The sequence below is a fragment of the Myxocyprinus asiaticus genome, chromosome 1 (genome assembly GCF_019703515.2).
Source record: "Myxocyprinus asiaticus isolate MX2 ecotype Aquarium Trade chromosome 1, UBuf_Myxa_2, whole genome shotgun sequence".
Lineage (NCBI taxonomy): Eukaryota > Metazoa > Chordata > Actinopteri > Cypriniformes > Catostomidae > Myxocyprinus > Myxocyprinus asiaticus.
In genome coordinates, this window is record NC_059344.1 from 36,705,472 (window position 1) to 36,726,947 (window position 21,476).

The 21,476-nt window shown below is 37.0% G+C and overlaps 1 protein-coding gene across 1 annotated transcript; it reads right to left on the minus strand.

The window, feature by feature from the left end:
* Positions 1 to 370: 370 nt before the first annotated feature.
* On the minus strand, positions 371 to 20,185 carry LOC127446411 (ATP-binding cassette sub-family C member 12-like). The gene is made up of 31 exons (XM_051707316.1): positions 20,122 to 20,185; positions 19,838 to 19,905; positions 19,399 to 19,565; positions 18,659 to 18,805; positions 18,124 to 18,271; positions 17,520 to 17,756; positions 17,146 to 17,319; positions 15,256 to 15,403; positions 14,891 to 15,039; positions 14,515 to 14,622; positions 13,898 to 14,071; positions 13,672 to 13,743; positions 13,403 to 13,527; positions 12,506 to 12,578; positions 12,136 to 12,339; positions 11,136 to 11,270; positions 8,998 to 9,094; positions 6,892 to 6,957; positions 6,678 to 6,767; positions 6,482 to 6,585; positions 6,153 to 6,341; positions 5,722 to 5,948; positions 5,354 to 5,491; positions 4,579 to 4,768; positions 4,402 to 4,491; positions 4,038 to 4,227; positions 3,059 to 3,218; positions 2,660 to 2,738; positions 2,218 to 2,331; positions 1,964 to 2,128; positions 371 to 901 (listed from the first exon to the last, which is right to left on the minus strand). Exons 2-31 carry the CDS (start codon positions 19,889 to 19,891, stop codon positions 809 to 811), a joined length of 4,107 nt encoding a protein of 1,368 aa, XP_051563276.1. The 5' UTR covers positions 19,892 to 19,905; positions 20,122 to 20,185; the 3' UTR covers positions 371 to 808.
* Positions 20,186 to 21,476: the final 1,291 nt, after the last annotated feature.

The following is a 21,476-nucleotide window of genomic DNA, read 5'->3' on the forward strand; positions in this document are numbered from 1 at the left end:
ATGAACGTGGTGTATGTGCGCTTGAGAAGACTACATATGCTGTGCTGAGCAATATTGAACACAGAATACAAAAAAAGTCACTGATATCAGATTAATGTCTTTCATGCTGTCTCTTCACTGAGCTCAAATAATTCCCTCATTCCCTCATCAGTCTGAGATGCTCGCTGATGCTGAAATTTCAACACATTTCATCAGTTAGTGTCTCCACTGATGCAACTGCTGCCCAATAAGTTCTGCTGTTAGAGGAGAGAGACACCCAGTGTCCAAGGTGAGAATCACACTACAACTAACTAGAACATTCTCAGAAACAAAATTATTTAAATTCAATAGCAGAACCAAGACAGACAACAGGCTTAATTTGAGTATTTATTTGTCTTAAACATCACCATCTTTCATTTAACATATACAAATCAAATAAATATCTTAAATATATGCATCTGATGAAAATAAGATAACTGAATGAACATTTAAAGCTTGTGTCTAGAAGTAGAGCTGCATAGATAGAGATAGAGAATATGAGGATAACACAATAGACATAAAACTTTAACAGAAATGTGCAGAGACCTCTGAATCTTAAAAAATTACCGTAATAATGTAAAGTACGGATGAAACTTAAAAAGTGCAAAACAATGTGCTGTGTGGAAATGCATTGTTGAAAAGCAGTGTTGCAATGGGCTATTCTTACATCCATACTCTGTAAGTCTATAGTCATGTACATATAGAAGTTTTAAACCACTTCCTGAATAAATGTCAAATTCTGCAACAACATGTCGGTCAATATTAGTGTGTGAGCATCTCTTTGTCTGTTTTACGTGTTTACGTGATTGGCCGCTGCTAGTAGTGATGCAAATAAAGAGTTCGGCCTCTGCATCAGGTCCTGTGGCCGATCAAATTCAGCTGCCTGAGAGGAAGCGTTAAGAGAGAGAGATTGAGAGATATACAGTTCTTACTTTATAAAACACACCAAAAAGTCCTTTTGCTGAATAGTTATATGAATACTTGGTAACAGTTTGAAGTAAGGTTCCATTTGTTAACATTAGTTAACAACATTAGTTAACATGAACTAATTATGAAAAATACTTTTACAGCATTTATTTGTCATGGTTAATGTTAATTTCAACATATCCAAACACATTTTTTAAATCAAAAGTTGTATGTTAACATTAGTTAATGCACTATGAACTAACATGAATGAACTAACAATGAGCAACTGTATTTTTATTAGCTAATATTAACAAAGATTAATGAATACTGTAACAAATATATTGTTCATTGTTAATTCCTGATACCTAATGCATTTACTTATGTTAACAAATGTAGCCTTATTATAAACTGCTACCGAATACTTGTATTCTACAGTTATGTAGTGGTAACACTTTACAATAAGGTTATACTTGTTGACATTATTACATTAATTACATATCATGAACTAACAATAATCAATTCATTTTTATAAGGCATTTATTGATCTTGGTTAATGTTAATTTATTACAGTAAAATACCATTGTTCATTATTTGTTCATGTTAACTATTGTGTTAACTAATGTTAATAATACAACCTTATTGTAAAGTGTCACTGATGCAGTATTATACATATTCTGCACAATAAAGGTTGGCTTAGCACTTTGCCTTAAATGGCCAGTTAAACACAGCAGATGCCAATGCCATTTAGAGAATGTGGACCTGGCTACTTGACCAGCATTATAGTGCACACTTACTGACATGAAGTTTATCCTAGACGTCAGTCACAGAGCCATGAATAATTGCTTCTACACACTGACTGCTCTTCAAGTACTGTTTTTCAAATAATCTACAACTAGATGATGTATAATCTGTTCTCAATGGTTACTCTATTGAACAGTTCTATTTAGTCATCTTATATATAAAATAAGATGGTATCATTGGTGCATTTTTAAAAGTCTCAATTTCTCATTTAGTATGAGCAGACTGCATATGTGCTTACCTTGCCCTGGTCCATAACAAGTATCCGGTCACTCTCTAATACAGTATTAATTCTGTGGGCAATTGTCAGCATGGTGCAGTGCTTGAAAGCATCTCTGATGGTGTGCTGGATCATGCTGTCAGTCTCTGAGTCTATAGATGCTGTCGCCTCATCCAACAGAATGATCTACTCATTCACATACACAGAAAGTTATTGAGCAGGGAATATTTTCGAGGGAATTCTTAGTGAATCTGGATGTGTGATTGTGTTCTTACTTTTGAATTGCGGAGCAGAGCTCTGGCCATGCACATGAGCTGCCTCTCTCCAACAGAGAAATTCTCTCCATTCTCCACTACTGGAGAGTCCAACTTCTCTGGCAGCATAGCAATCTACCAGAGAGAAGGAGAGGTGTGTAGAGGACTGGATTTAATACCTGAATTCATGAATCCTTCTTATTTATTTTCCAATAAATAAAGTAAATGGTCAAGAGCTTCAGTTGTATAGGCTTTAATGTACGTCATTTACTTCACAGGTCAAAAAGGTTTGACCCCTTTATATTATTCTATTATTATTTCACTAGTCTTTTTATTTTACCATGTTCCAGAGTAACAACAAAACCCCTCTGACCCAAGTTCTAGAGAAGCTCTGAAGCATCCCAAATCCAGGCCAAGCAAAACCATACCCATTGTTGCAAACAGGGCTAAAATAAGTCTTTACCGTGTCCTTCATGTAGGTTTTTTCCAAAGCTTGCCACAGCTCCTCATCTTTGTAGTTGTTAAAAGGGTCCAGGTTATACCTATATCCAGCAAACACACAAACAAACACATGTTTACTAAACTATTCCTAAAACATGACCACAAAATGTTAAGATTACAATTTGTACACGAATAATACAAATTAAGGTGTCGATTCTGCAGCCGATTAGCCTTCTGAATTTATTAATATGTTTTAACATCACCTTTCAACTGTAAGCTGTATACAGAATCCACAGTTATTGACCATTGCAGTCATTTCAGATTTAATATAGTGAGAATAAAATAGAGGAACAGAAAACTGAATTCAGTAAATTCTCTGAATCAGTCATCATGGTATAATGTGTGGAAGTGTGGTGGTCACCTGACAGTGCCGATGAAGAGTACTGGATCCTGTGGTATGACAGAGAGTTGGCTGCGAAGATCTTTCAGCCCCAATTTGCTTATGTCCACATCATCTATCAAAATAGTGCCCTCAGCTGGCTCTGCCAAGCGGAACAATGCCACACCCAGAGAGGACTTCCCTGAATCAGGGAAAGAGAAAGAGTGAGAGAAATTTCTGGAATAGCATAAGAATTTATAATACAGCTTTAATCTTGTTGTACATCAGTCACTTTATTTTTATGAGGTCAACCACATTTTTAGAGAAAACAGAGCCATGTTCACTACATATTGCAGCTGAAATATAGGTTTTATATTTCTGAACTGAATCCTTAGTTAATTTAAGCCAAACAAACAGTGCTGTGACACAAGAAAGAAGATTTTTTTAAGATATGGGGGAAGATACCCCCCTTAAGAACAGTGTGCATTTACAGCTAAATTGTAACATATTTAGAGATGAGTATAGCTTAGGATCATGATGCAACATCCAACAAATTATTAGGGGAAATAAATGGAAACATTTGCTGATGATTCCACTCAACTGAGCTATAGGATTTGATGAATAATAAAGATGTTTATGATGAAAAGTACATATAATTTGTGGAAGTATTTAATAATGACTCCATGAATTATAATAATCATTCAATTAAATAATAAAAACACCAGTAACAACATCCCACTGGGGGCATCTTACCCCAAGGGTCTAACTTTAACTTTTCAATTAGAAATCAAAACTATATTTTTTAACCTTACAAATCTAAATGTGTTACTGTGTCCACAAATCACCCATTAATAAATAAACATAAAACCTTTTAATATCCAACATGAAATTTAGTAGCATCTATGATCAAGAGAAAAAACAGATGTGGGGGCATCTTACCCAAGGGCATCTTCCCCTATCTTCCCCTAAAATTAGATCATAAGCATAAAACCTTGATATAATTTTATATGTTCTCTCTCACCAGAGCCAGTGCGTCCCACGATGCCAAGTTTTTCCTGTGGCTGAACACTTATGTTGAGTTTATTGAGGACTATGGGTGTGTTCTCTCTATATCTCATACTGTAGTTCTTAAAGGTTATGGTGCCCTCCTGTGGCCAGCCAGCGGGAATGTGAGCATCCTTGACACTCCGAGGACCCTCTGATTCACAACTCTAAAGCATACAAGCGTGTAGTGGTAACAATTAAGTATATTCATTATAAAAATATCCAAAGCCCAACTTTAACACAGTGTTGAATTTCATGGTATTTTCTTAAATTGTAAATTAATAAATGATACCCCTGAGGTAAACCTTATGCATGTTTGCGAGTATATGTCTGTCTCTTACCGTAGTGTACTCCAGCAGTCTCTCTACACTGGTGAATTTTGCCTCCACCTCAGTGGATAATCTCACCACAAACTGAAGCATTCCTGTCAACTAAATAAACACAGAAAAAGCTCTCAGAAGTCCAGCTGAATTTGACATGTGATGTCTGACTTTAGTTTGAGTCTAGCTGTGAGTTACCTGTATGGTGTAAGACAAGGCCAGGCCTTTCAGAGAAGTGTTTATGGTCTCATTGGGGCTGAGCACTACGAACAGTGCCACCATTAGAGTAACAGTAGCCGACAGGAAGTCTAACCAAAATGAGAGCCAGCGAGTCCCACAATTAAACAACAGGAAATGGTTTGAGTTGGTGTCACTCAGCATCTTAAACCTGTTATTTGAAACACAAACAAATGTTATAACTTTATTGTGTCAGTTTCAAATGCTTTCTTTTCGTTCCTTTTTTTGGCACATTCCTCTAATGTGGAGCCAACATACAGGAAGCAGGGTGAATCAATCAATCAATCTATCTATCTATCTATCTGTCTATCTGTCTATCTGTCTGTCTATTGTATATCTATCTATCTATCTGTCTGTCTGTCTCTGTCTATTGTATATCTGTCTGTCTGTCTGTCTGTCTGTCTGTCTGTCTATTTATAGCTAGCTTAACATTTACATTTTCAAGCTTTTAAAATGTATTTAAATTTCTAGGCAATGTCTAGTTTTGGAAATACTACACTATTCTACTCCATATTGAGTGTCTACTAAATTAATAAATGTAAATATAAGTAATGTAAAATGAAAGAATGTGGTATGAGGAATCTGAATAATTACTGTGGACATTCTGGCACATGATTCATGATTTGAGTCTCATGAATTTGAGTCTCTAATTATGTTTCATGGTCAGCTTGGTAGGTACATTTTGCTTTTCCCTGTATATCTTTCTGAGTTCAAAATTTAGTCCATAACATCTTACTGTTGTATGTACTGCTGTCTTTTGTCATAGGCATGGATGGTGCTGATTCCCTGTATGGTGGAGGTGGTGAGAGAGATCCAGGGAGAGCGACTCACATTCTCCATCCTCTTCATCTGTCGAATGCTCCTCTGGAAAACACTAGAGCAAAGACAAAACACACAACAATCAGTTTGTACAGCATGACATGAACATTCAAACATTCATCTTGTTTGGCAGTTTGTCTATTTGCAAGGCACTCACTGAAGTAAACAGTAGAGCCCTAAATAATATGTGACTGGCTAATTGTTAGGGTTGTAATTGTGATGTTTCTATTCTAATTCTGGATTCAAATATCTTGTGCATGTTGAGGTGCAATGTTTGTGTCTCACTATAGGATTGTGCAAAAGATGACTGCGAGAACTGCCACTGCGATGAGGAGGTACGGGAATACTATGCAGACGGTGAGAAGGGTGAAAGTGATGACCAGACAGAACTGCAAGAAGCTCTCCATTTTAAATGGCAAAACTGCATCAACCTCATCTTGGTCTTTACTGAAGCGGTTCACCATACGGCCGGTTGGAGTTGTGTCAAAAAAACTCATTGGACTGCCAAGGATCTGATGAAAAGTAAAGTCATATGGTTCCTAAACGCTCACTGTTCTCATTTTACTGAACAAATATTAGCACAATTCTGACATTCCATTAACTAAACATACTCTCCAATATTAACCATTAATCACTCACATTATATAAAGGAGTTTGGATCACATGTTATGATCCAACAATTCAGGTTTTCCAAATGAATATGTAATGTTTTTTACCCGTTTGAACATAGTGTCATGGAGTTTGGAAGAGGCGTGAAGAGTGACTTTAGTGAAAAAGTAGCCCTTGGTAACACTCAGTAATATCATGGCAACAATAATAATGCCATAAATCATTTGATAGAATGCCAGGTCTGGATTCTCTGAGATATTACCATTGTTTGATGTTGGATCAGAACTGTTCAACAGCTAAAAGAAGACAGAGAGGGAAAACAGTTGTTTAAATTAGTTTGATGAGGCAAATGCAAGCTTTTATTATCAATAAATGAATTTAAAAGATGGTAGGGTCTTGATGAGTCAGATGATTAGATGGGTGTTTGTGTATTTACCCCTGATCCCTGGTCTAGCCAGTAACTGAGCCACCAGTTGCTGAAAGCAGTGCACCCCACAAGAAGAGTGAAGAGCAGCACAACAACTAACAATAGTAAATATCCTACAGAGATGGAGAGAAAGAGAAATGGTGTTATGGCAGTTATATTATACAGAAAGAGATGGAGAGAGAGGGAAAAAGATGGCGGGGGCGACCTCCGGCAGCTTTGCAGTACTGATGGTAAGTTCTCCATGTAACTGAACCTTCAAGGGACACTTCTCGAGAAACTAATTGATTCTTCCTCCCTGAAACACACAAATGCACAGTCAAATTTAAACCTCTTTATGCAAATTATGGAAATTATATTATATTAATTATTACTTTATAATTAATTATATTATGAAGAATTTGTTCATTCATTTACATTACCTTTTGCTTCTATAGAGTCTTTGGATAAGTCATTTGTTTTCTGTTTCTCATCAGACATATCAAAAGCTAGAAAGAGAAAGTCAAGTCATTTTTATTTGTGTAGTGCTTTTCACAACAGATGTCGTTTCAAAGCAGCTGTACAGGAAATTATGCTATAACAGAAAATAAAGCTGTAATGTCTTAGTCATCATTGTGCGATTTGATAAAAATGTGATTGTAGATTGTGCCTTAATAAGTAAATAATATTTGTATTTAGACCCCCAATAAGCAAACCAAAACTGACTTTGGAGATGGAGAAAAAATAACCTTGGGAGAATTAGGCTCACTTTGGGGGCCAGTACCCTTCTGGCTAAACAACATGAATACAATGTCAATATTAGTTATTTATGTGTAGAACAAGTCATAGTTTAAATGAGTAAACCAAGTAAATGTTATGGGCCACTGTTTAAACAAGATGATTTTGTATGAACTGTATGATTAATGACAAAGTCTTCCATGTCCATCCTGCATAACTAAGAAAATGCACGTAGATGCAGTATCCTTTGTTATTTGGCTGATATAGGTTTTAGTTGGCAATTAATTCATTGTCTTTGTCCAAAGTCCATCCTACACTGGACACTGAGACAGTACATTACTTTAATGTCTTAGCAGATTTATAGCAATGTTCACAAATCAGAGGTTCACTTGCTTATAAATACATGTTAATTACATCTAAAAACATGTGGTAGTAGAGGTTGAGGAGAAAGTATAATATAGTAGTAGCATGGTTTCTTTTTGCTGTTGAATCAATACACTGACACTGTCATGCTTTGGATGAAAGGAGGATGAAGACAGAAGTCAAGAGTGAACCCAAGTGCAGTGCGTTTAATGACAAACAATATACAAAACTACAAAAAAAACAAAAAAAAAACAAAACAGCACTATTAAAGGTAAAACAAAGAAGAATAACAAGGCTAAACAAGAAGAATAAGAACAACTATTACACATATAAGGGATATTTGCAGTGCATTAATGCTAGGGTGTGTAATCCAGAGAGGCTAGCAGTTAGCAAGCTAGCTTTGAAAGCATAGAGCCCGCCCTCGCTTCAGAGGTGTCTCCAAAGCCACGCCTCCTCTCACACATGAACACACACACACACACACAGAGCAGAGTCTAAGCGTTGTAGAAGTTTCTAACAAGGTCTTTCTTTTCTTGTTTTTACTGGTGGTTCAGGAGGAACATAAGGTAGCTGCGGTTCGCCTTCCATTCTTGCGCTCTCTCTGCACAGCGTCAAGGCACCCGCGCTGATGACGTGTGATTGTCTATGCGAACAAGTTGCGCGGCGGTATGCAAATATAGATTGACAGACAGGAAGGACATACTATCATTACATTCAGACCGAATGCAATGATTGGTCAATCATTTTTTAGTCCTGCCCCTTCCACAGAATATATATATATATATATATATATATATATATATATATATATATATATATATATATATATTATTATTTTTTTTTTTACATTTAGACCAAATTATTGATTGCTATCAGGATGTGAAGAGACTTTCAACCAGTATAACAAAAAATGTTTCTGGAAAAGATTGCACACCCTCGCTTTAAGGGATAGTGGTCTGAGAGGAGACGCAGAATGAGGGAGTTTATATAGAGTCCTTGATGAGGTGATTGGGAACAGGTGTGGCTGATTAGAGTGCGGGTGAACTAGAGGTTGATGGCTTGAGTAGTGGAGACCGAAGAGGGGCGTGACAGACACCAAGTATCGATAATTTAATTATTACCATTATTAGTGATTATTATCACTATTTAATTATATTAATAATTATTTTTGCATTGCAAAACTATGATATTTCTTGTTATTTAGAACAAAATGCATTGTGTCAAGAAACTGTTCCTATTGTATTACAGTATCCCCATCAATTCCCATAACTAGTTATTATTTTTTATTTGAACCTTGTTAATCATGATCAAGTTTTTTGTTATTGCTCTCCTATAGAGTTACAGAAAGAATACAATTTAGATTCTCCAGTGACTTTGAGGTGAAAAATTTGAATGAGACCGACAATAATAAACAACCAGGACCTTGTTAATAAAATGTAACCTCTAACCTGGGTTATCGATTCCGTTGACTTTGGGATCATCTGGATTGGTCTGTTTAGAGTCACTGAGTTCACTCTGCATTGTGGCATTGCCCTCTGGGTTTTCCTATATATACATAAATGAAATTTAAAGGGATAGTTCACCCAAAAATGAAAATTCTCTCATAATTTACTCACCTTCATGCCATCCCAGATGTGTATGACATCCTTTCTTCTGCTGAACACAAACAAAGAATTATATTTCAGCTCTGTAGGACCACACAATGCAAGTGAATGGTGATCAAAGCTTTGAAGCTCTAAAATGCACATAAAGCAGCATAAAAGTAATCAATAAGACTCCAGTTGTTAAATGCATATTTTTTGAAGCAATGTGATAAGTGTGGGTGAGAAATAGATCAATATTTAAGTCCTTTTTCACTACAAATACCCCTCCCTGCCCAGTGGGTAGTGATATGCCCGAATAATGTGGATTGCAAAAAACAAAAGAAGAATGTGAAAGTGAAAGTGGAGATTGATAGAAAAAAAGGACTTAAATATTGATCCGTTTGTCACCCACACTTATTATATCATTTCTGAAGACATGGATTTAACCACTGGTGTCTTGTGGATTACTTTTATGCTGCCTTTTTGTGGTTTGGGAGCTTTAAAATGGAACCCATTCACTTGCATTGTGAGGACCTACGGAGCTGAAATACTCTTCTAAAAATCTTTGTTTCAAAAGAAATCTTTCAGCAAAAGAAAAAAGTCATACACATCTGGGATGGCATGAGGGTGAGTAAATAATGAGAGACACAACATATTCTGTTCTCTGTTATCTGCTCATGTTTGTTTTTGCATAATCTTGGAATCCAATACATGTCAACAGAGTGAAATAAGTTGTATTCTTTTAATTATTTGTGACAAGGAGGAGGGCGTGCCCGGGCTGAGAGGATGCATGCCTGGCGCTGAGTTGCCTAATTAGTGGGAGAGAGATAAAAGGAGGAGCTGGGGACACCAGAGAGAGAGAGAGAGGTGCACACAGCCGCTAAACGTGTGTGTTAATGTTTTGGTTATGCTGAAAAGCAGTTTTATGTTGTGTTTTATTGAAAGTCTGTTGATTGTTATCCGGTTCCTGCTTCCTCCTTTCCCAAACAAGTAGAGATCCGTTACACTGGTGCCGAAACCCAGGACTGGAGGAAGACACGCCGTCAGAGAGGATTGGTTCGATGGTACTGGAGCGGTCTGCCAGGAGAAGGAGGAGCCGCTGCCGTCCGGAAAGAGGCGCAAGAGCTGTTACCATCTGCCAGAGGACATTACTGCCGTCAGCCAGGAAGCGGAGGAACTGCTGCCATCTGCCAGGAAGCTGAGAAACCGCTGCTATCTGCCAGGAGCAGTTGCCACTGCCAGGGGACGGAGAGCCTGTTGCCGTCCGCCATGAGGTGGAGGAACCGCTGCCGTCCGCCAGGGGATGGAGGAGCCATTGTCAGCCACCAGGAATCAGAAACCAGTGCCATCGCCTGGCGTCGCGGAGGATCGTTGGACAGCTGGTTGAGGACTGAATGGAGGCGTGGTCGGGAACCAGAGATTTTTTTTTTCCTTTTCTTTTCTCTCTCTCTCCCTTTCTCTCTCTCACTCTCTTTCTCTCTCCCCTCCCTTCCCCTCGTCCTACCCAGGTACCCAGGAGGTGGGGAAGACCAGCCGGTGATGGAATGCCTGAAGGGGCAACTCCTACCCTCCAGGAAGGGGGGGGCGGGGGTGAGTAAGTCAGACCAGATGTTTCCCTGGCCTGAATCGGGCAGTGGGGGTATGTGATGAGGAGGAGGGTGTGGCCGGGCCGAGAGGATGCACGCCCGGCGCTGAGTTATCCAATCAGAGGAAGAGAGATAAATGAAGGAGCCAGGGATGCCAGAGAGAGAGAGAGAGAGAGAGAGAGAGAGAGAGAGAGAGAGAGAGAGAGAGAGAGAAAGAGACATGCAGCAGTGTTCGTGTGCGTGTGCTTTTATGTTATGTCTTCGTCAGTGTTTTATTAAAAGTCTGTTGATTGTTATCCGGTTCCTGCTTCCTCCTTTCCCGAACAAGTCGCGATCTGTTACATTATTAACTTAAACAATGGTTTGATTTTTATCTAACCCTTAAACTAATCTAAAGGATTATGTAAAAGTGGTTACATTGTTCTGTTCCAGTTGAATGTTGTTAATGAGCTGAGCGTAGCGGCCTTTAGCTGTCATCAAATCACTGTGAGTGCCTGCCTCCTGTACCTCCCCATTCTCCAACAGCAACACCTTGTCACAAAACTCCAAATACTGCAAACAGAGAGGAGCCAAGGGAATCAAGTGACATGAGCATACAAAAGAGGAAATCATTGGTGAAAAACTATAACTTTAAGATCTTTATTGAGAGTCACACATTAAAAGATGCTATAAAGGCAGCTTTGCTGAGTCACACTGACTGAAACAATTAATGCCGTGTGAGTCCGTTTTTGTGAATACATGTGAAAGAGCATTTGCTCTTCCATTACAACCAACCACAGTGAGGCAGGCTTAGACAACCCTTTCTCCTATCTGAGAAGGTTATACATTAAAGGGATAGCTCACCCAAAAATGAAAATTCTGTCATTTTCTCACCCTCATGTTGTTCTAAGCCCATATGCCTTTCTTTCGTGGAATACAAAATGAAAACTTTAGGCAGAATGTTAAGGACAGACAGCCTCAGTCACCATTTACCTTCATTGTATGAAAAAAGATGCAATAAAAGATAATGGTAACTGAAGCTGTCAGTCGCAAACATTCTGCCTTACACATCATATAGGTTTGGAACAACATGAGGGTGGGTAAATGATGACAATAATTTGAACTAATCAGATGAACTATCCCTTTAAATGTGTTACTGTATGGCCATACCGTTCGATTATTACTGTTCATTCTCATTAAACTTTTGACATGCAGTTCCATGCACGACATCATACAGCAGCACCTTAGTTGGATTGAAAAATCTCATTACTAAAAAGAAATTTCTCTCTGAAATCTATCTGGAGCTTTCAGCTTCTGGTGCCTTGAGGATATTTGGCTCAAATTTGAGAGGCTCCTCGAGTACAAACAGCATTTGATTCTATACAATATAAATTGTACAGATACAATAAACAGGACATAATGAAGTAACGTTAATAACCTGCAACTGATGAGTAACCAGAATGACTGATTTGCCCTTCAGCTCTTTCTTGATGCATTCTTCAAATATGTGCTTCCCAACGTGGGCATCGACAGCAGAAAGAGGATCATCCAATAGGAGGATGTCTCTGTTGGAATACACTGCCCTGGCTAAACTAACCCTCTGCTTCTGACCACCAGAAAGGTTAATACCTCGCTCTCCAATCTACAAACACAGAAAAAACACATATAAGAAATACTGTCCCCATATATTACATAAATGTATTCCTTAGTAGGCTATTGTAGCTAAACATTTCATGGTCCAATTTTAAAACCACCAAGTTTACAATATAATCAGAGTATTGTAAGTGGGTCAAAATGTGGAAACAAACCTCTGTCTGATCTCCATAAGGAAGGATAGCCAGGTCAGGTTTTAGGGAGCAGGCATGAATAACTCTGTCATATCTAAGACACAACAAGCACAGATAATGCACATTTTAGGATGCAACCATTTATCTCAGAAAATAATTAATGTTGAAAAAGTATTTTACATCCACTAAAGCAGCTGAGACTGTGAACAGAGCCACAAATGTTCTCATAAAAGCAATCACATACAATAAAAAAATGACCATAAAGCAGTTCTTCTTGGCACAAGATCAGGTCTGGTACACTACTTGTGTTACAATGGTGTAATATCCATGCTCTAAACTACATCCTATAAATTGTTTCTTATAGATATGACCTTCTGAAGTACAGAAGACAATTACAGTGTGAGTATGGCTATAGACGTCTGAATCCTGTGGGACCTGATTAGATTTGTGCAAGGTACACAATTTCTAAATTGAAGGCGAAAACGGTCGGTATTACTAAGAGTTGAGTTGGGTAGTGTGAGAGTAGCCTATGAATAGACTGAGAGTTTGGAAAGTAAAACTTTGTTAAAATCTGCCCCACACAGACTTCTGTTGCTACTAGTGTAATTTAGGAGCCAATGGCAACTCAAACTAAAAACTTTAGGAGGGTGATTGCACTGTCATGAATTAATAGCTAAATTAATACCTGCAATGTTGTTATTTCAAGCTGAATGTTGTCATTTGGAGAGCATACAATTTTTGTCCCAAATGTGCTTGTGAATGTGTTTCAATATGAGCCTCGAGATGGGAGTATTTAAGGTAATTTGGGAAGAAATTCTATGATGTATTCTATTCTGATTCTAACTGTTGGCCTCATTCTTTGGCCAGTTTAATCTTCTGTGTCTTCTCTTTCTGTATATTTGTATGTGTTTGTTGTACCTGGTTTGATCAAATGGTTCTCCCATTAAGATGTTGTCCCTTACAGTTCCGTGGAATATCCAGGCTTGCTGGGAAACATACGCCAGTGTTCCATTAGCTGACACAGACCCACTCATAAGGTGCATCTGCAGGAATAGACCATTACACTGTGTCAGTCCCACCTCATCACATCATGTGTGGAGCTGTATGTACGGAGATATTTATGATGTGATCATTGATCTTTAAACACACTTGAGCACACATACACACACAAGACAGAGGCACTGCACCTGCTCTAGAATACTTGATATCAGAGAAGTTTTTCCACTTCCAACATTACCACACACCCCAAGCAGACTTCCCTATAAATGAAGAAAGAGTCAGTCAATGTTTCAGTGACAGTACACACTGAAGTGCTAAAAGTTAATAAACTACAGGACTGTTGCATTGGCCCACATTTTAACATGTTTATAACACATTAAGTAAAGATTTCCAGTCAAATGTATGCACACACACCTTTGGAAGAGTGAAGCTGATGTCTCTGAGTGCTGGTTTGGTCTCGGATGTGTGTGTGGTGCTTCGAGAGTCATCTTGGCTCCAGGCAAATGAGGCTTTTTCCATGACTAGCACTGAATCCATATTCTTATTCTGGGTAAGATAACTGTCTGGGTTCTGTACCAACAGAAGTTTCTATAGGGACACAAGCATAACATGAGATACCATTGAGTTATTGAGGCAATTGGGAAAATAGTTACTTAAAAGAAAAAGCTGAGTGACTGACAGAGCGTATCAGATTATCAACTTTGTTATGAGTAAAATACTATGAATTTTTCTGAAAATATTTTTCTTTTGTGTTTGACACCCCTTTTTAGTATGTTGTGGTCGTGAATGACCTGGCCATAACACCACACACTTATCTTTGTAGGTCATTCGTATAAAACAATGTTTACATTATCTTTATTATACCCTAAAGTATCCCCTGATTACAGCAGATAATGGGGCCAATAGGTATACATTTATGAGGAAAAGGAGGAAAAAGAGGAAGCTTTTTGTCCTTGGTTTAGGTATTATTGAGAGACAATAGTCAATGTTTTCGACAAACAAAGAGAAACATGTGAAAGAGTGTGTCCAACCTTCAGTCTAGCAAGAGCCACTTTAGCCTCAGCCACAGCTTTAACCGAGAACGGCAACAAACCCATAGACATCCTCATGCAGTTAAAAACAGCTATGATAGTGTAGGCCTGTGGGTAGACAATAGGTTGGTCAGAGAAATCTCTCGTATCTACAATATTTTCAAGTGAACCACTGAGCTCTTTGCTGGTTAACATGACATCAGGAATTTGCTAATGGGGACAAGCATTAACAGTGATAGAACTAAGAGTTTTCAGATTATTTTCAATAAGTGTATAAATACTGTGAGTAATCACATTTAAAATATTCATATTTACATTTGCATGTATTTATTTAGCACAATAAGTGTAATTGTGTTGCTTTGTATATTGCACTCACCGTAGAAGGTTCAAGAGGCAGTTTCAGTGCTGTGTGCACAATGAAGGTGAGGATGGTTGCTAGTGTGGGAACTATCGTTGTTAAGGAACAGTTTAAACTCTGAACATAACCTGCCTTCTGTAACAACGACTTTTCATTTTTCCTGATATCTAGAGCCAAAGAACACAAGGAAAGAACAAGAGAGATGTTATCCAATATTAGACAGACAAACAGACAGACAGACGGACAGAAAGACAGCCAGCCAGATTGACAGACACACAGCCAGAGAGACAGGCAGAAAGACAGACACACAGTCAAAAAGACAGACAGACAGATAGATAGATAGATAGATAGATAGATAGACAGACAGTCAGACAACAGGCAACCTGTGATTGCTTTCTCAAAGGATTCCTCCCACGCGTACATCTTGATGAGCTTGATGCAGGTCAGAACCTCATTCATTGTGCGAACACGTTTGTCTGTCACAGATACGGCTCGCCGTCTAAATGCACCAATCAATCTAGCAACTGAGAACTACAGCACAACACAACAAGTTAATAATAGTTTTACATTTTTAATTTAGTTTTCATTTTTTATTTTTTTTACATTTTTTGCTCCAATTTAGTTTAGTTTTCGTTTTATTTGTTAGTTCTTTGTTAGTTTTAGTTTAGTTTTTAAATATTTTATAGTTTAGTTTTCATTACATTTAGTTTTTATTTTAGTTTTTATGTCAAGTGATACATATAGAATGGGGAAAACAGGCATTTATGCAACGTGGATCATATAGCTGGACACCCAAATGTACAGTTTGTAAATAATACTTAAAATATTAAAAATCTTCATTTTAATAAGACAAACTGAATTTCATTACTGATATTACAGTTGAAGAAAACGCATAATTCCAATTTAAGAATGCTTCTTTTTTACCGAACTTTAATAAATGTTCAAATGTGTCATAATTAAAGTCCCAGACACGGCTGGTGTGTTTTCTATAGGGTGACCAGATTTTCAAACTGGCACACCTGGGGGTTTGCGATACATGCATATTTATATATATATATATATATATACATTGTGTTAAAATATGTAGCTAAATTCAATATGACATCTTTTATTATGTGAAATGTTATTTTATTTTATTATATATTGTTTTATATATTATTTTAACCACATTTTACATATTTGTAAAATGTACTAATTCCATATAGCCTATTCTATCCACATGTAATATTGCATGTGTAATAATGATATGACTTGTCAGTGCTTGAAATTTCTTGTCAGCTACACATTTTACACAAAATTTGCAACATTGGAACTTAAAAGTTAAAATACAATTCCACATTTAAGTGCTTGTACTATTTTTTTTTAAATTATTTTTATTTATTTTTTTATTAAATACAGCTGTATGACTATGACCTGCAATCTCTTATTTAACACTGTGGCCTTGGGAAAGTGAACATTTACAGTGACAGCAAAACATTTCAATTTCATTTTCACGTGTTGTGCAAAGAAATAGATCGGCTTCGTTCAGCTTGTTGAACATGCATTTTCATTTGAGCATTTCTAATTTGCACTGGATGATGACAGAGAGCAGCAGAGAGCGGCAAACGCGTGAGTCGTTGTCATGGTAACCAGATTGTGAGCGGACTGAATTGCTGCAGATTGATAGAATGAAATGCTGTCTCGTGTAGAAGGATGCGTCCTTCGGAGGTTATTACAGTTTTTTTTTTTTTTTTTTTTTTTTTTGAAGGGACACCGGTACACATCTCGTAAATCCGGGCCTGACTGCTGGTCACCCTAGTTTTCTACCTTCTTTGCTTCTCTCCGTGATGTACTGCAGTGATTCCCTCCCGTTCTGTCTATACTGATGTCATGAGGGCAATGACCATCTGCTAGTGCTATCGCCGCCTAGTGGCATCTTCATGTTAACCTAATAGCGGGTTTAATGGTTTAAAATCCTATCCCAACAAAAACAAAAACTAAATATTTTTTACAATTTTTTTTTTTTTTTTTTTTTTTTTTTTTTTTTTTTGCAGAGCCGTGAAAATTATTTTAATTTAAGTTTTTCCAATTATGTTGATTTTTATTTTTATTTCAGTTTACGAAAATGATTTTTTTTACATTTAGTTTTAGTTTTAGTCTATGATAATAACTTTGCAACACACACATACAGACAAACAGGGAATATGTGTTTCATAATACTGTATCAGGCAACATCTAACAAAACATTATTAGGAGAACTTCATATCAACAGTAGTCAGAAGAGACCAGCACACCTGTATAGGTAAGAAGACCAGGTAGACTGCAATTCCAATAAGCGCTGTGTACCCCAGAATAATCCAGGCATATATGATACATATGAGCAGCAGCATAGGAACGCAGAGCAGAAATGTTCCATACAAGACCGCCTCAAACAATCGATACCCATCACTCGTCAACACGTTTATCGTCTACACCAGAGAGAAACAAAACATACAAATTCTGAAAACAACTGTTCATGACAACCAGTATCAGAGGTCTTTTACATATTTAAATAGATCATATGTTTATGTGGTTAAGTAACTGAGTGATTACTGAACAAATGTAAATAAATACTAATTCCCTTTCAATTAGTTAATAGATTCTATAGTTCAATCAATCAAGAGGCTACCTCTCCTACACTGATGCTGGTAAGTGTCCTGAGAGAGATGATTGTCTTGAAAGCAAGCATGGAGAAAGCTCCCTTTACTCTGACAGCAGTGCGTAAATTCACAGCCCACAGGAGTGATGCAAAAAATGCCTTGCTGAACTCTGAGATGAACAGGGCCACACACAGACCCACACCACGCAACAGTGTGGATGTCTCCGGCTTCTCTACGTAGTTTAGGATTTCATACACTAGAATAGACTGGAAGACACATCTTAAATATAAACTTAGCATTCAAACAACAGATCCATGATGTGAAGATTACCAGAAAATAATTGAACAACATACACCATTATAGGAAATGATGCTTTGGGCAACACAGATAATAAAACATTAAACATTTTTATGATAAACACTACAGGAATAGTTGCAATGAGACTGTCATTCTGCCCTTCATCTTCTTTTGAGTTCCATGGAAGACAGAAAGTTTTACGTATTTGGAACAACAATAGAGTGAGTAACTGATTACATAATTTTCATTTTTGAGTAAACTATCTCTAACAATATGCTTTATGATTATTTACATGTATCTGAATGACTGTGTGTAGTGCTAAGACATGGAACATACCGGACCAACAAATACAGCAAAAGCAAATATGAGCGAGGCCAAAAATGACACTATTAATCTTGTCTTCTGAAAACGCATCACCACGGCAGCAAGCGATGCCTTCTCTAGGCCCACGCAGGCAACCTCCTCTTCCCATAGTCTCTGAAACCTGAACAACACAACAGAAATCACTTTTCTTTTCATTTGAAAGATATTTAAGAGACCTCAACAAATGGGAAGTACACTTAAGAAAAAAAAAAAAATAAACTAAAAATTTGCTTAATGTAGTATCATCTAAATTAGCTGGTTTTATTCAAGTCAAAAATATTATTTAACATCTCTAAATCAATCTGAACACATCATCAACAGTAATTTTAAGGGTTAGATCAGGTAGAAATAGCCCCTTCAGGTAACAATTGTAGGTTACCACTTATTACAGTGTAGTTAAGTTGCCTACACTGCAGCTACTCTTTCTGCCAAGACATCCCGAACTAAGCTACTGTAAGATTTAAATGGAGAAATAATTAAACATATCCCTAATTGATGAGATTTATACCTATCTCCATTGACGTGAGCCCCATCATGAGGGGAGATAGAAAGAGAGTTCTCATCTAACTGATTCTTAAAGACCCTCCACATCATGGGTGTCATCCATGCAAATGATGTGAAGGAGAAGAAACCAGCATCATCAACTGGGTGTGAGCTGTACCAAGTAAGAAAATGCACATTTGACATTACATTATGAATTCAAAAAAGCATCACAGAGAAAAAATTTTGATTATTAGCAATTATGAGAACTTTTTTGTTTGTTTTTTCTAAGATGAAATCAAATCAAAATGGCACAGAGGAATCCAGCAACACTTGCAGTGAAAACCTTTATTAGACTTAAAATGAATAACATTAACTGATGCATTTCGGCACATAGGCCTTCATCGTGGTTCTGGTGTACCCTGATGAAGGCCTACGTGCCAGAACGTGTTGGTTAATGTTATTAATTTTAAGTCTAATAAAGGTTTTCACTGCAAGTGTTGCTGGATTCCTTTGTGCCATTCCTATTGTTTCTATCCATGCACCTTGTGAGTGGGTAAAGTAGCGCCAGATCTACTTCTACGAAATCAAATCAAAACAAATAACTTTCATAAAAATGTAATACGACCCATTAAATGCATGACTTTCTGTAAAGCTGCTTTGAAACAATGTGTATTTTTAAAGTGCTACTCAAATAAAAATGATTTGACTTGACCTAAAGTAATCTACTTATAATATGGCGAGAGAAAGAAATTGTTAATTCCTTACTGTGAGCCTAAACGGAATGGGATGAGAGTTTTCAAGCTGGCCTGGTACTTGTGCGTCTTAGGAGGGGGTTCTGGCTCCCTGTAATCTAGAACCGGAGGTCCTTCAGGAAATGCACTCATGGTTCCAGATGATGCTGCTGTCCACATTTCACTCTCTTTTCTTTGCCTCTGTGTGTGTGTGTGTGTGTGTGTGTGTGTGTGTGTGTGTGTGTGTGTGTGTGTGTGCAGAGAGAGAGAGAGAGAGAGAGAGAGAGAGGGATATCATATTATGAAAGCAACACAAAAATGGATACAGAAGAAAAACTGTCAAATGAGGTGATGGAAGAAAGACTGAAAGAGTGAATAGGAAGATGAGATTAAAATATGTATCTCACAGGAAGTCCGTAAGACAAATGTTTTGACAGAAGGAAAGTAAAATAAGCAGGGGATATCTCACTTACAAAAGAAACTCCTTTCACATTCTTTTTTTCTAGGGAGGATGAAGAGTTCCTCATTTTGTCAGCAGTTCCTGTGGGGTATTATATATGATCATCACATGAACATGAAGAAACATGAAATATGACACACTGTTAACATCTTTAAAATAATTTTCAAGTATGACTGAAGTATTAAATGCAAGTGTAACCCATACGGTATCCTAAAAACAACAAAAGCAGTCAGGCTATGTCAAAGACGTTTCTTCAGGAACGGTGTGTGTATGAGATCTTAATGGTAAGTACCTTACCGCTGGTTGTCTTTATCAGGAAAGTGCAACTCAGTAGTGTTGTATCAGACTAACCCTGAATGCCTTAATATTCTTGCAGCAACATGCTTCAATGTCCTTAAATTGAGTTACATCACTAAATTTACCAGGCTCAAAGGTTAACATGAGCATGAGTTAACCCCCCCCCCCCCCATGCAATCACCTATTGGCTACTGCTACTGCCTCCACATCTAAATGTTTTTTGTTTTTTTTTCAGCCTGTGAAATAAACCGAGTCAGTTAAGTCCAGCCTTGAGAAAAGTGACCCTTGGTGAGAAGGCAAAGGCTTTTAGAGGTAAAAGTAGGTCCTTTCACCTCTTATACTTGTGTTAAGGTTGATTTTATGTTATATTGCTGATGAGGATAAGTCACCATATACATATTGTTCTGAATTCATACCAAAGCCAAAATTAGTTGCAGTTTCTACTAATGTAAATTTCCACTGGAGGTTTAAAGAAATGTTCTGGGTTCAATACAAGTTAAGCTCAATCGACAGCATTTGTGGCATAATGTTGATTACCACAAAAATTAATTTTGACTTGCCCCTCCTTTTCTTTAAAAAAAAAAAAAAAAAAAAAAGCAGAAATCTGGGTTACAATGAGGCACTTACAGTGGAAGTGAATGTGGCCCATTTTTGGAGGGTTTAAACACAGAAATGTGAAGCTTATAATTTTTAAAAGCACTTGCATGAATTTTTCTATTAAAACATGTATTATTTGAGCTGTAAAGTTGATTAAATCATAATTTTTACAGTCATTTTAAGGTTTTTTGATGACATAAAGTTGTAAAATTGGCTATAACTTTACACAGAAAAGGTTTGTAAGTGATTTTATCACACTAAAATCATGTTAACATGCATATCCTTTATGTCTTATGGCAATACTTTTGAAAAAGTATTTTAATGTCCAAAAATTGGCCCCCATTCTCTTCCATTGCAAGTGCCTCACTATAACCCAGATTTGTGCTTTTTTAAAGAAACGGAGGAACGAGTCGAAATATATATTTTTTATTTTTTATTTTTTATTTTTTATTTTTTTTGTATTCAACATTATGCTACAAATGCTGTCGATTGAGCTTAACTTGTATTGAACCTGGAACATTCTTTTAAGGTATTTGTCCAATTATATAACAGAGTATTATTACTGTCATTATTATAAAAGGCAATCTATTCATGGAAGAAATAACAGTTAATAGTAACTGACCAACCTATTTCTATAATCCTGACAGACAAACATATAAAATACTTAAAGCTCTGATCATTTGAGCACCTTCTGTACGGTATTTCCTGTTTGTCTTTATAAATATTAACTATTACAACTTCCCAGTTTCAGTGAAGTA

Bases quoted from the DNA above. Each gene is read 5' to 3' on its own strand.
- LOC127446411 (XM_051707316.1), bottom strand. From the start codon at position 19,891: ATGAGGAACTCTTCATCCTCCCTAGAAAAAAAGAATGTGAAAGGAGTT. The intron at 17,757-18,123 runs GTATGTTCCATG...TGTGTCTTCCAG, and splicing joins TTGCTGTATTTGTTGGTCCG to TCTATTCTAGTGTATGAAAT. The intron at 9,095-11,135 runs GTAACCACTTTT...ATGTATATATAG, and splicing joins TTCAACTGGAACAGAACAAT to GAAAACCCAGAGGGCAATGC.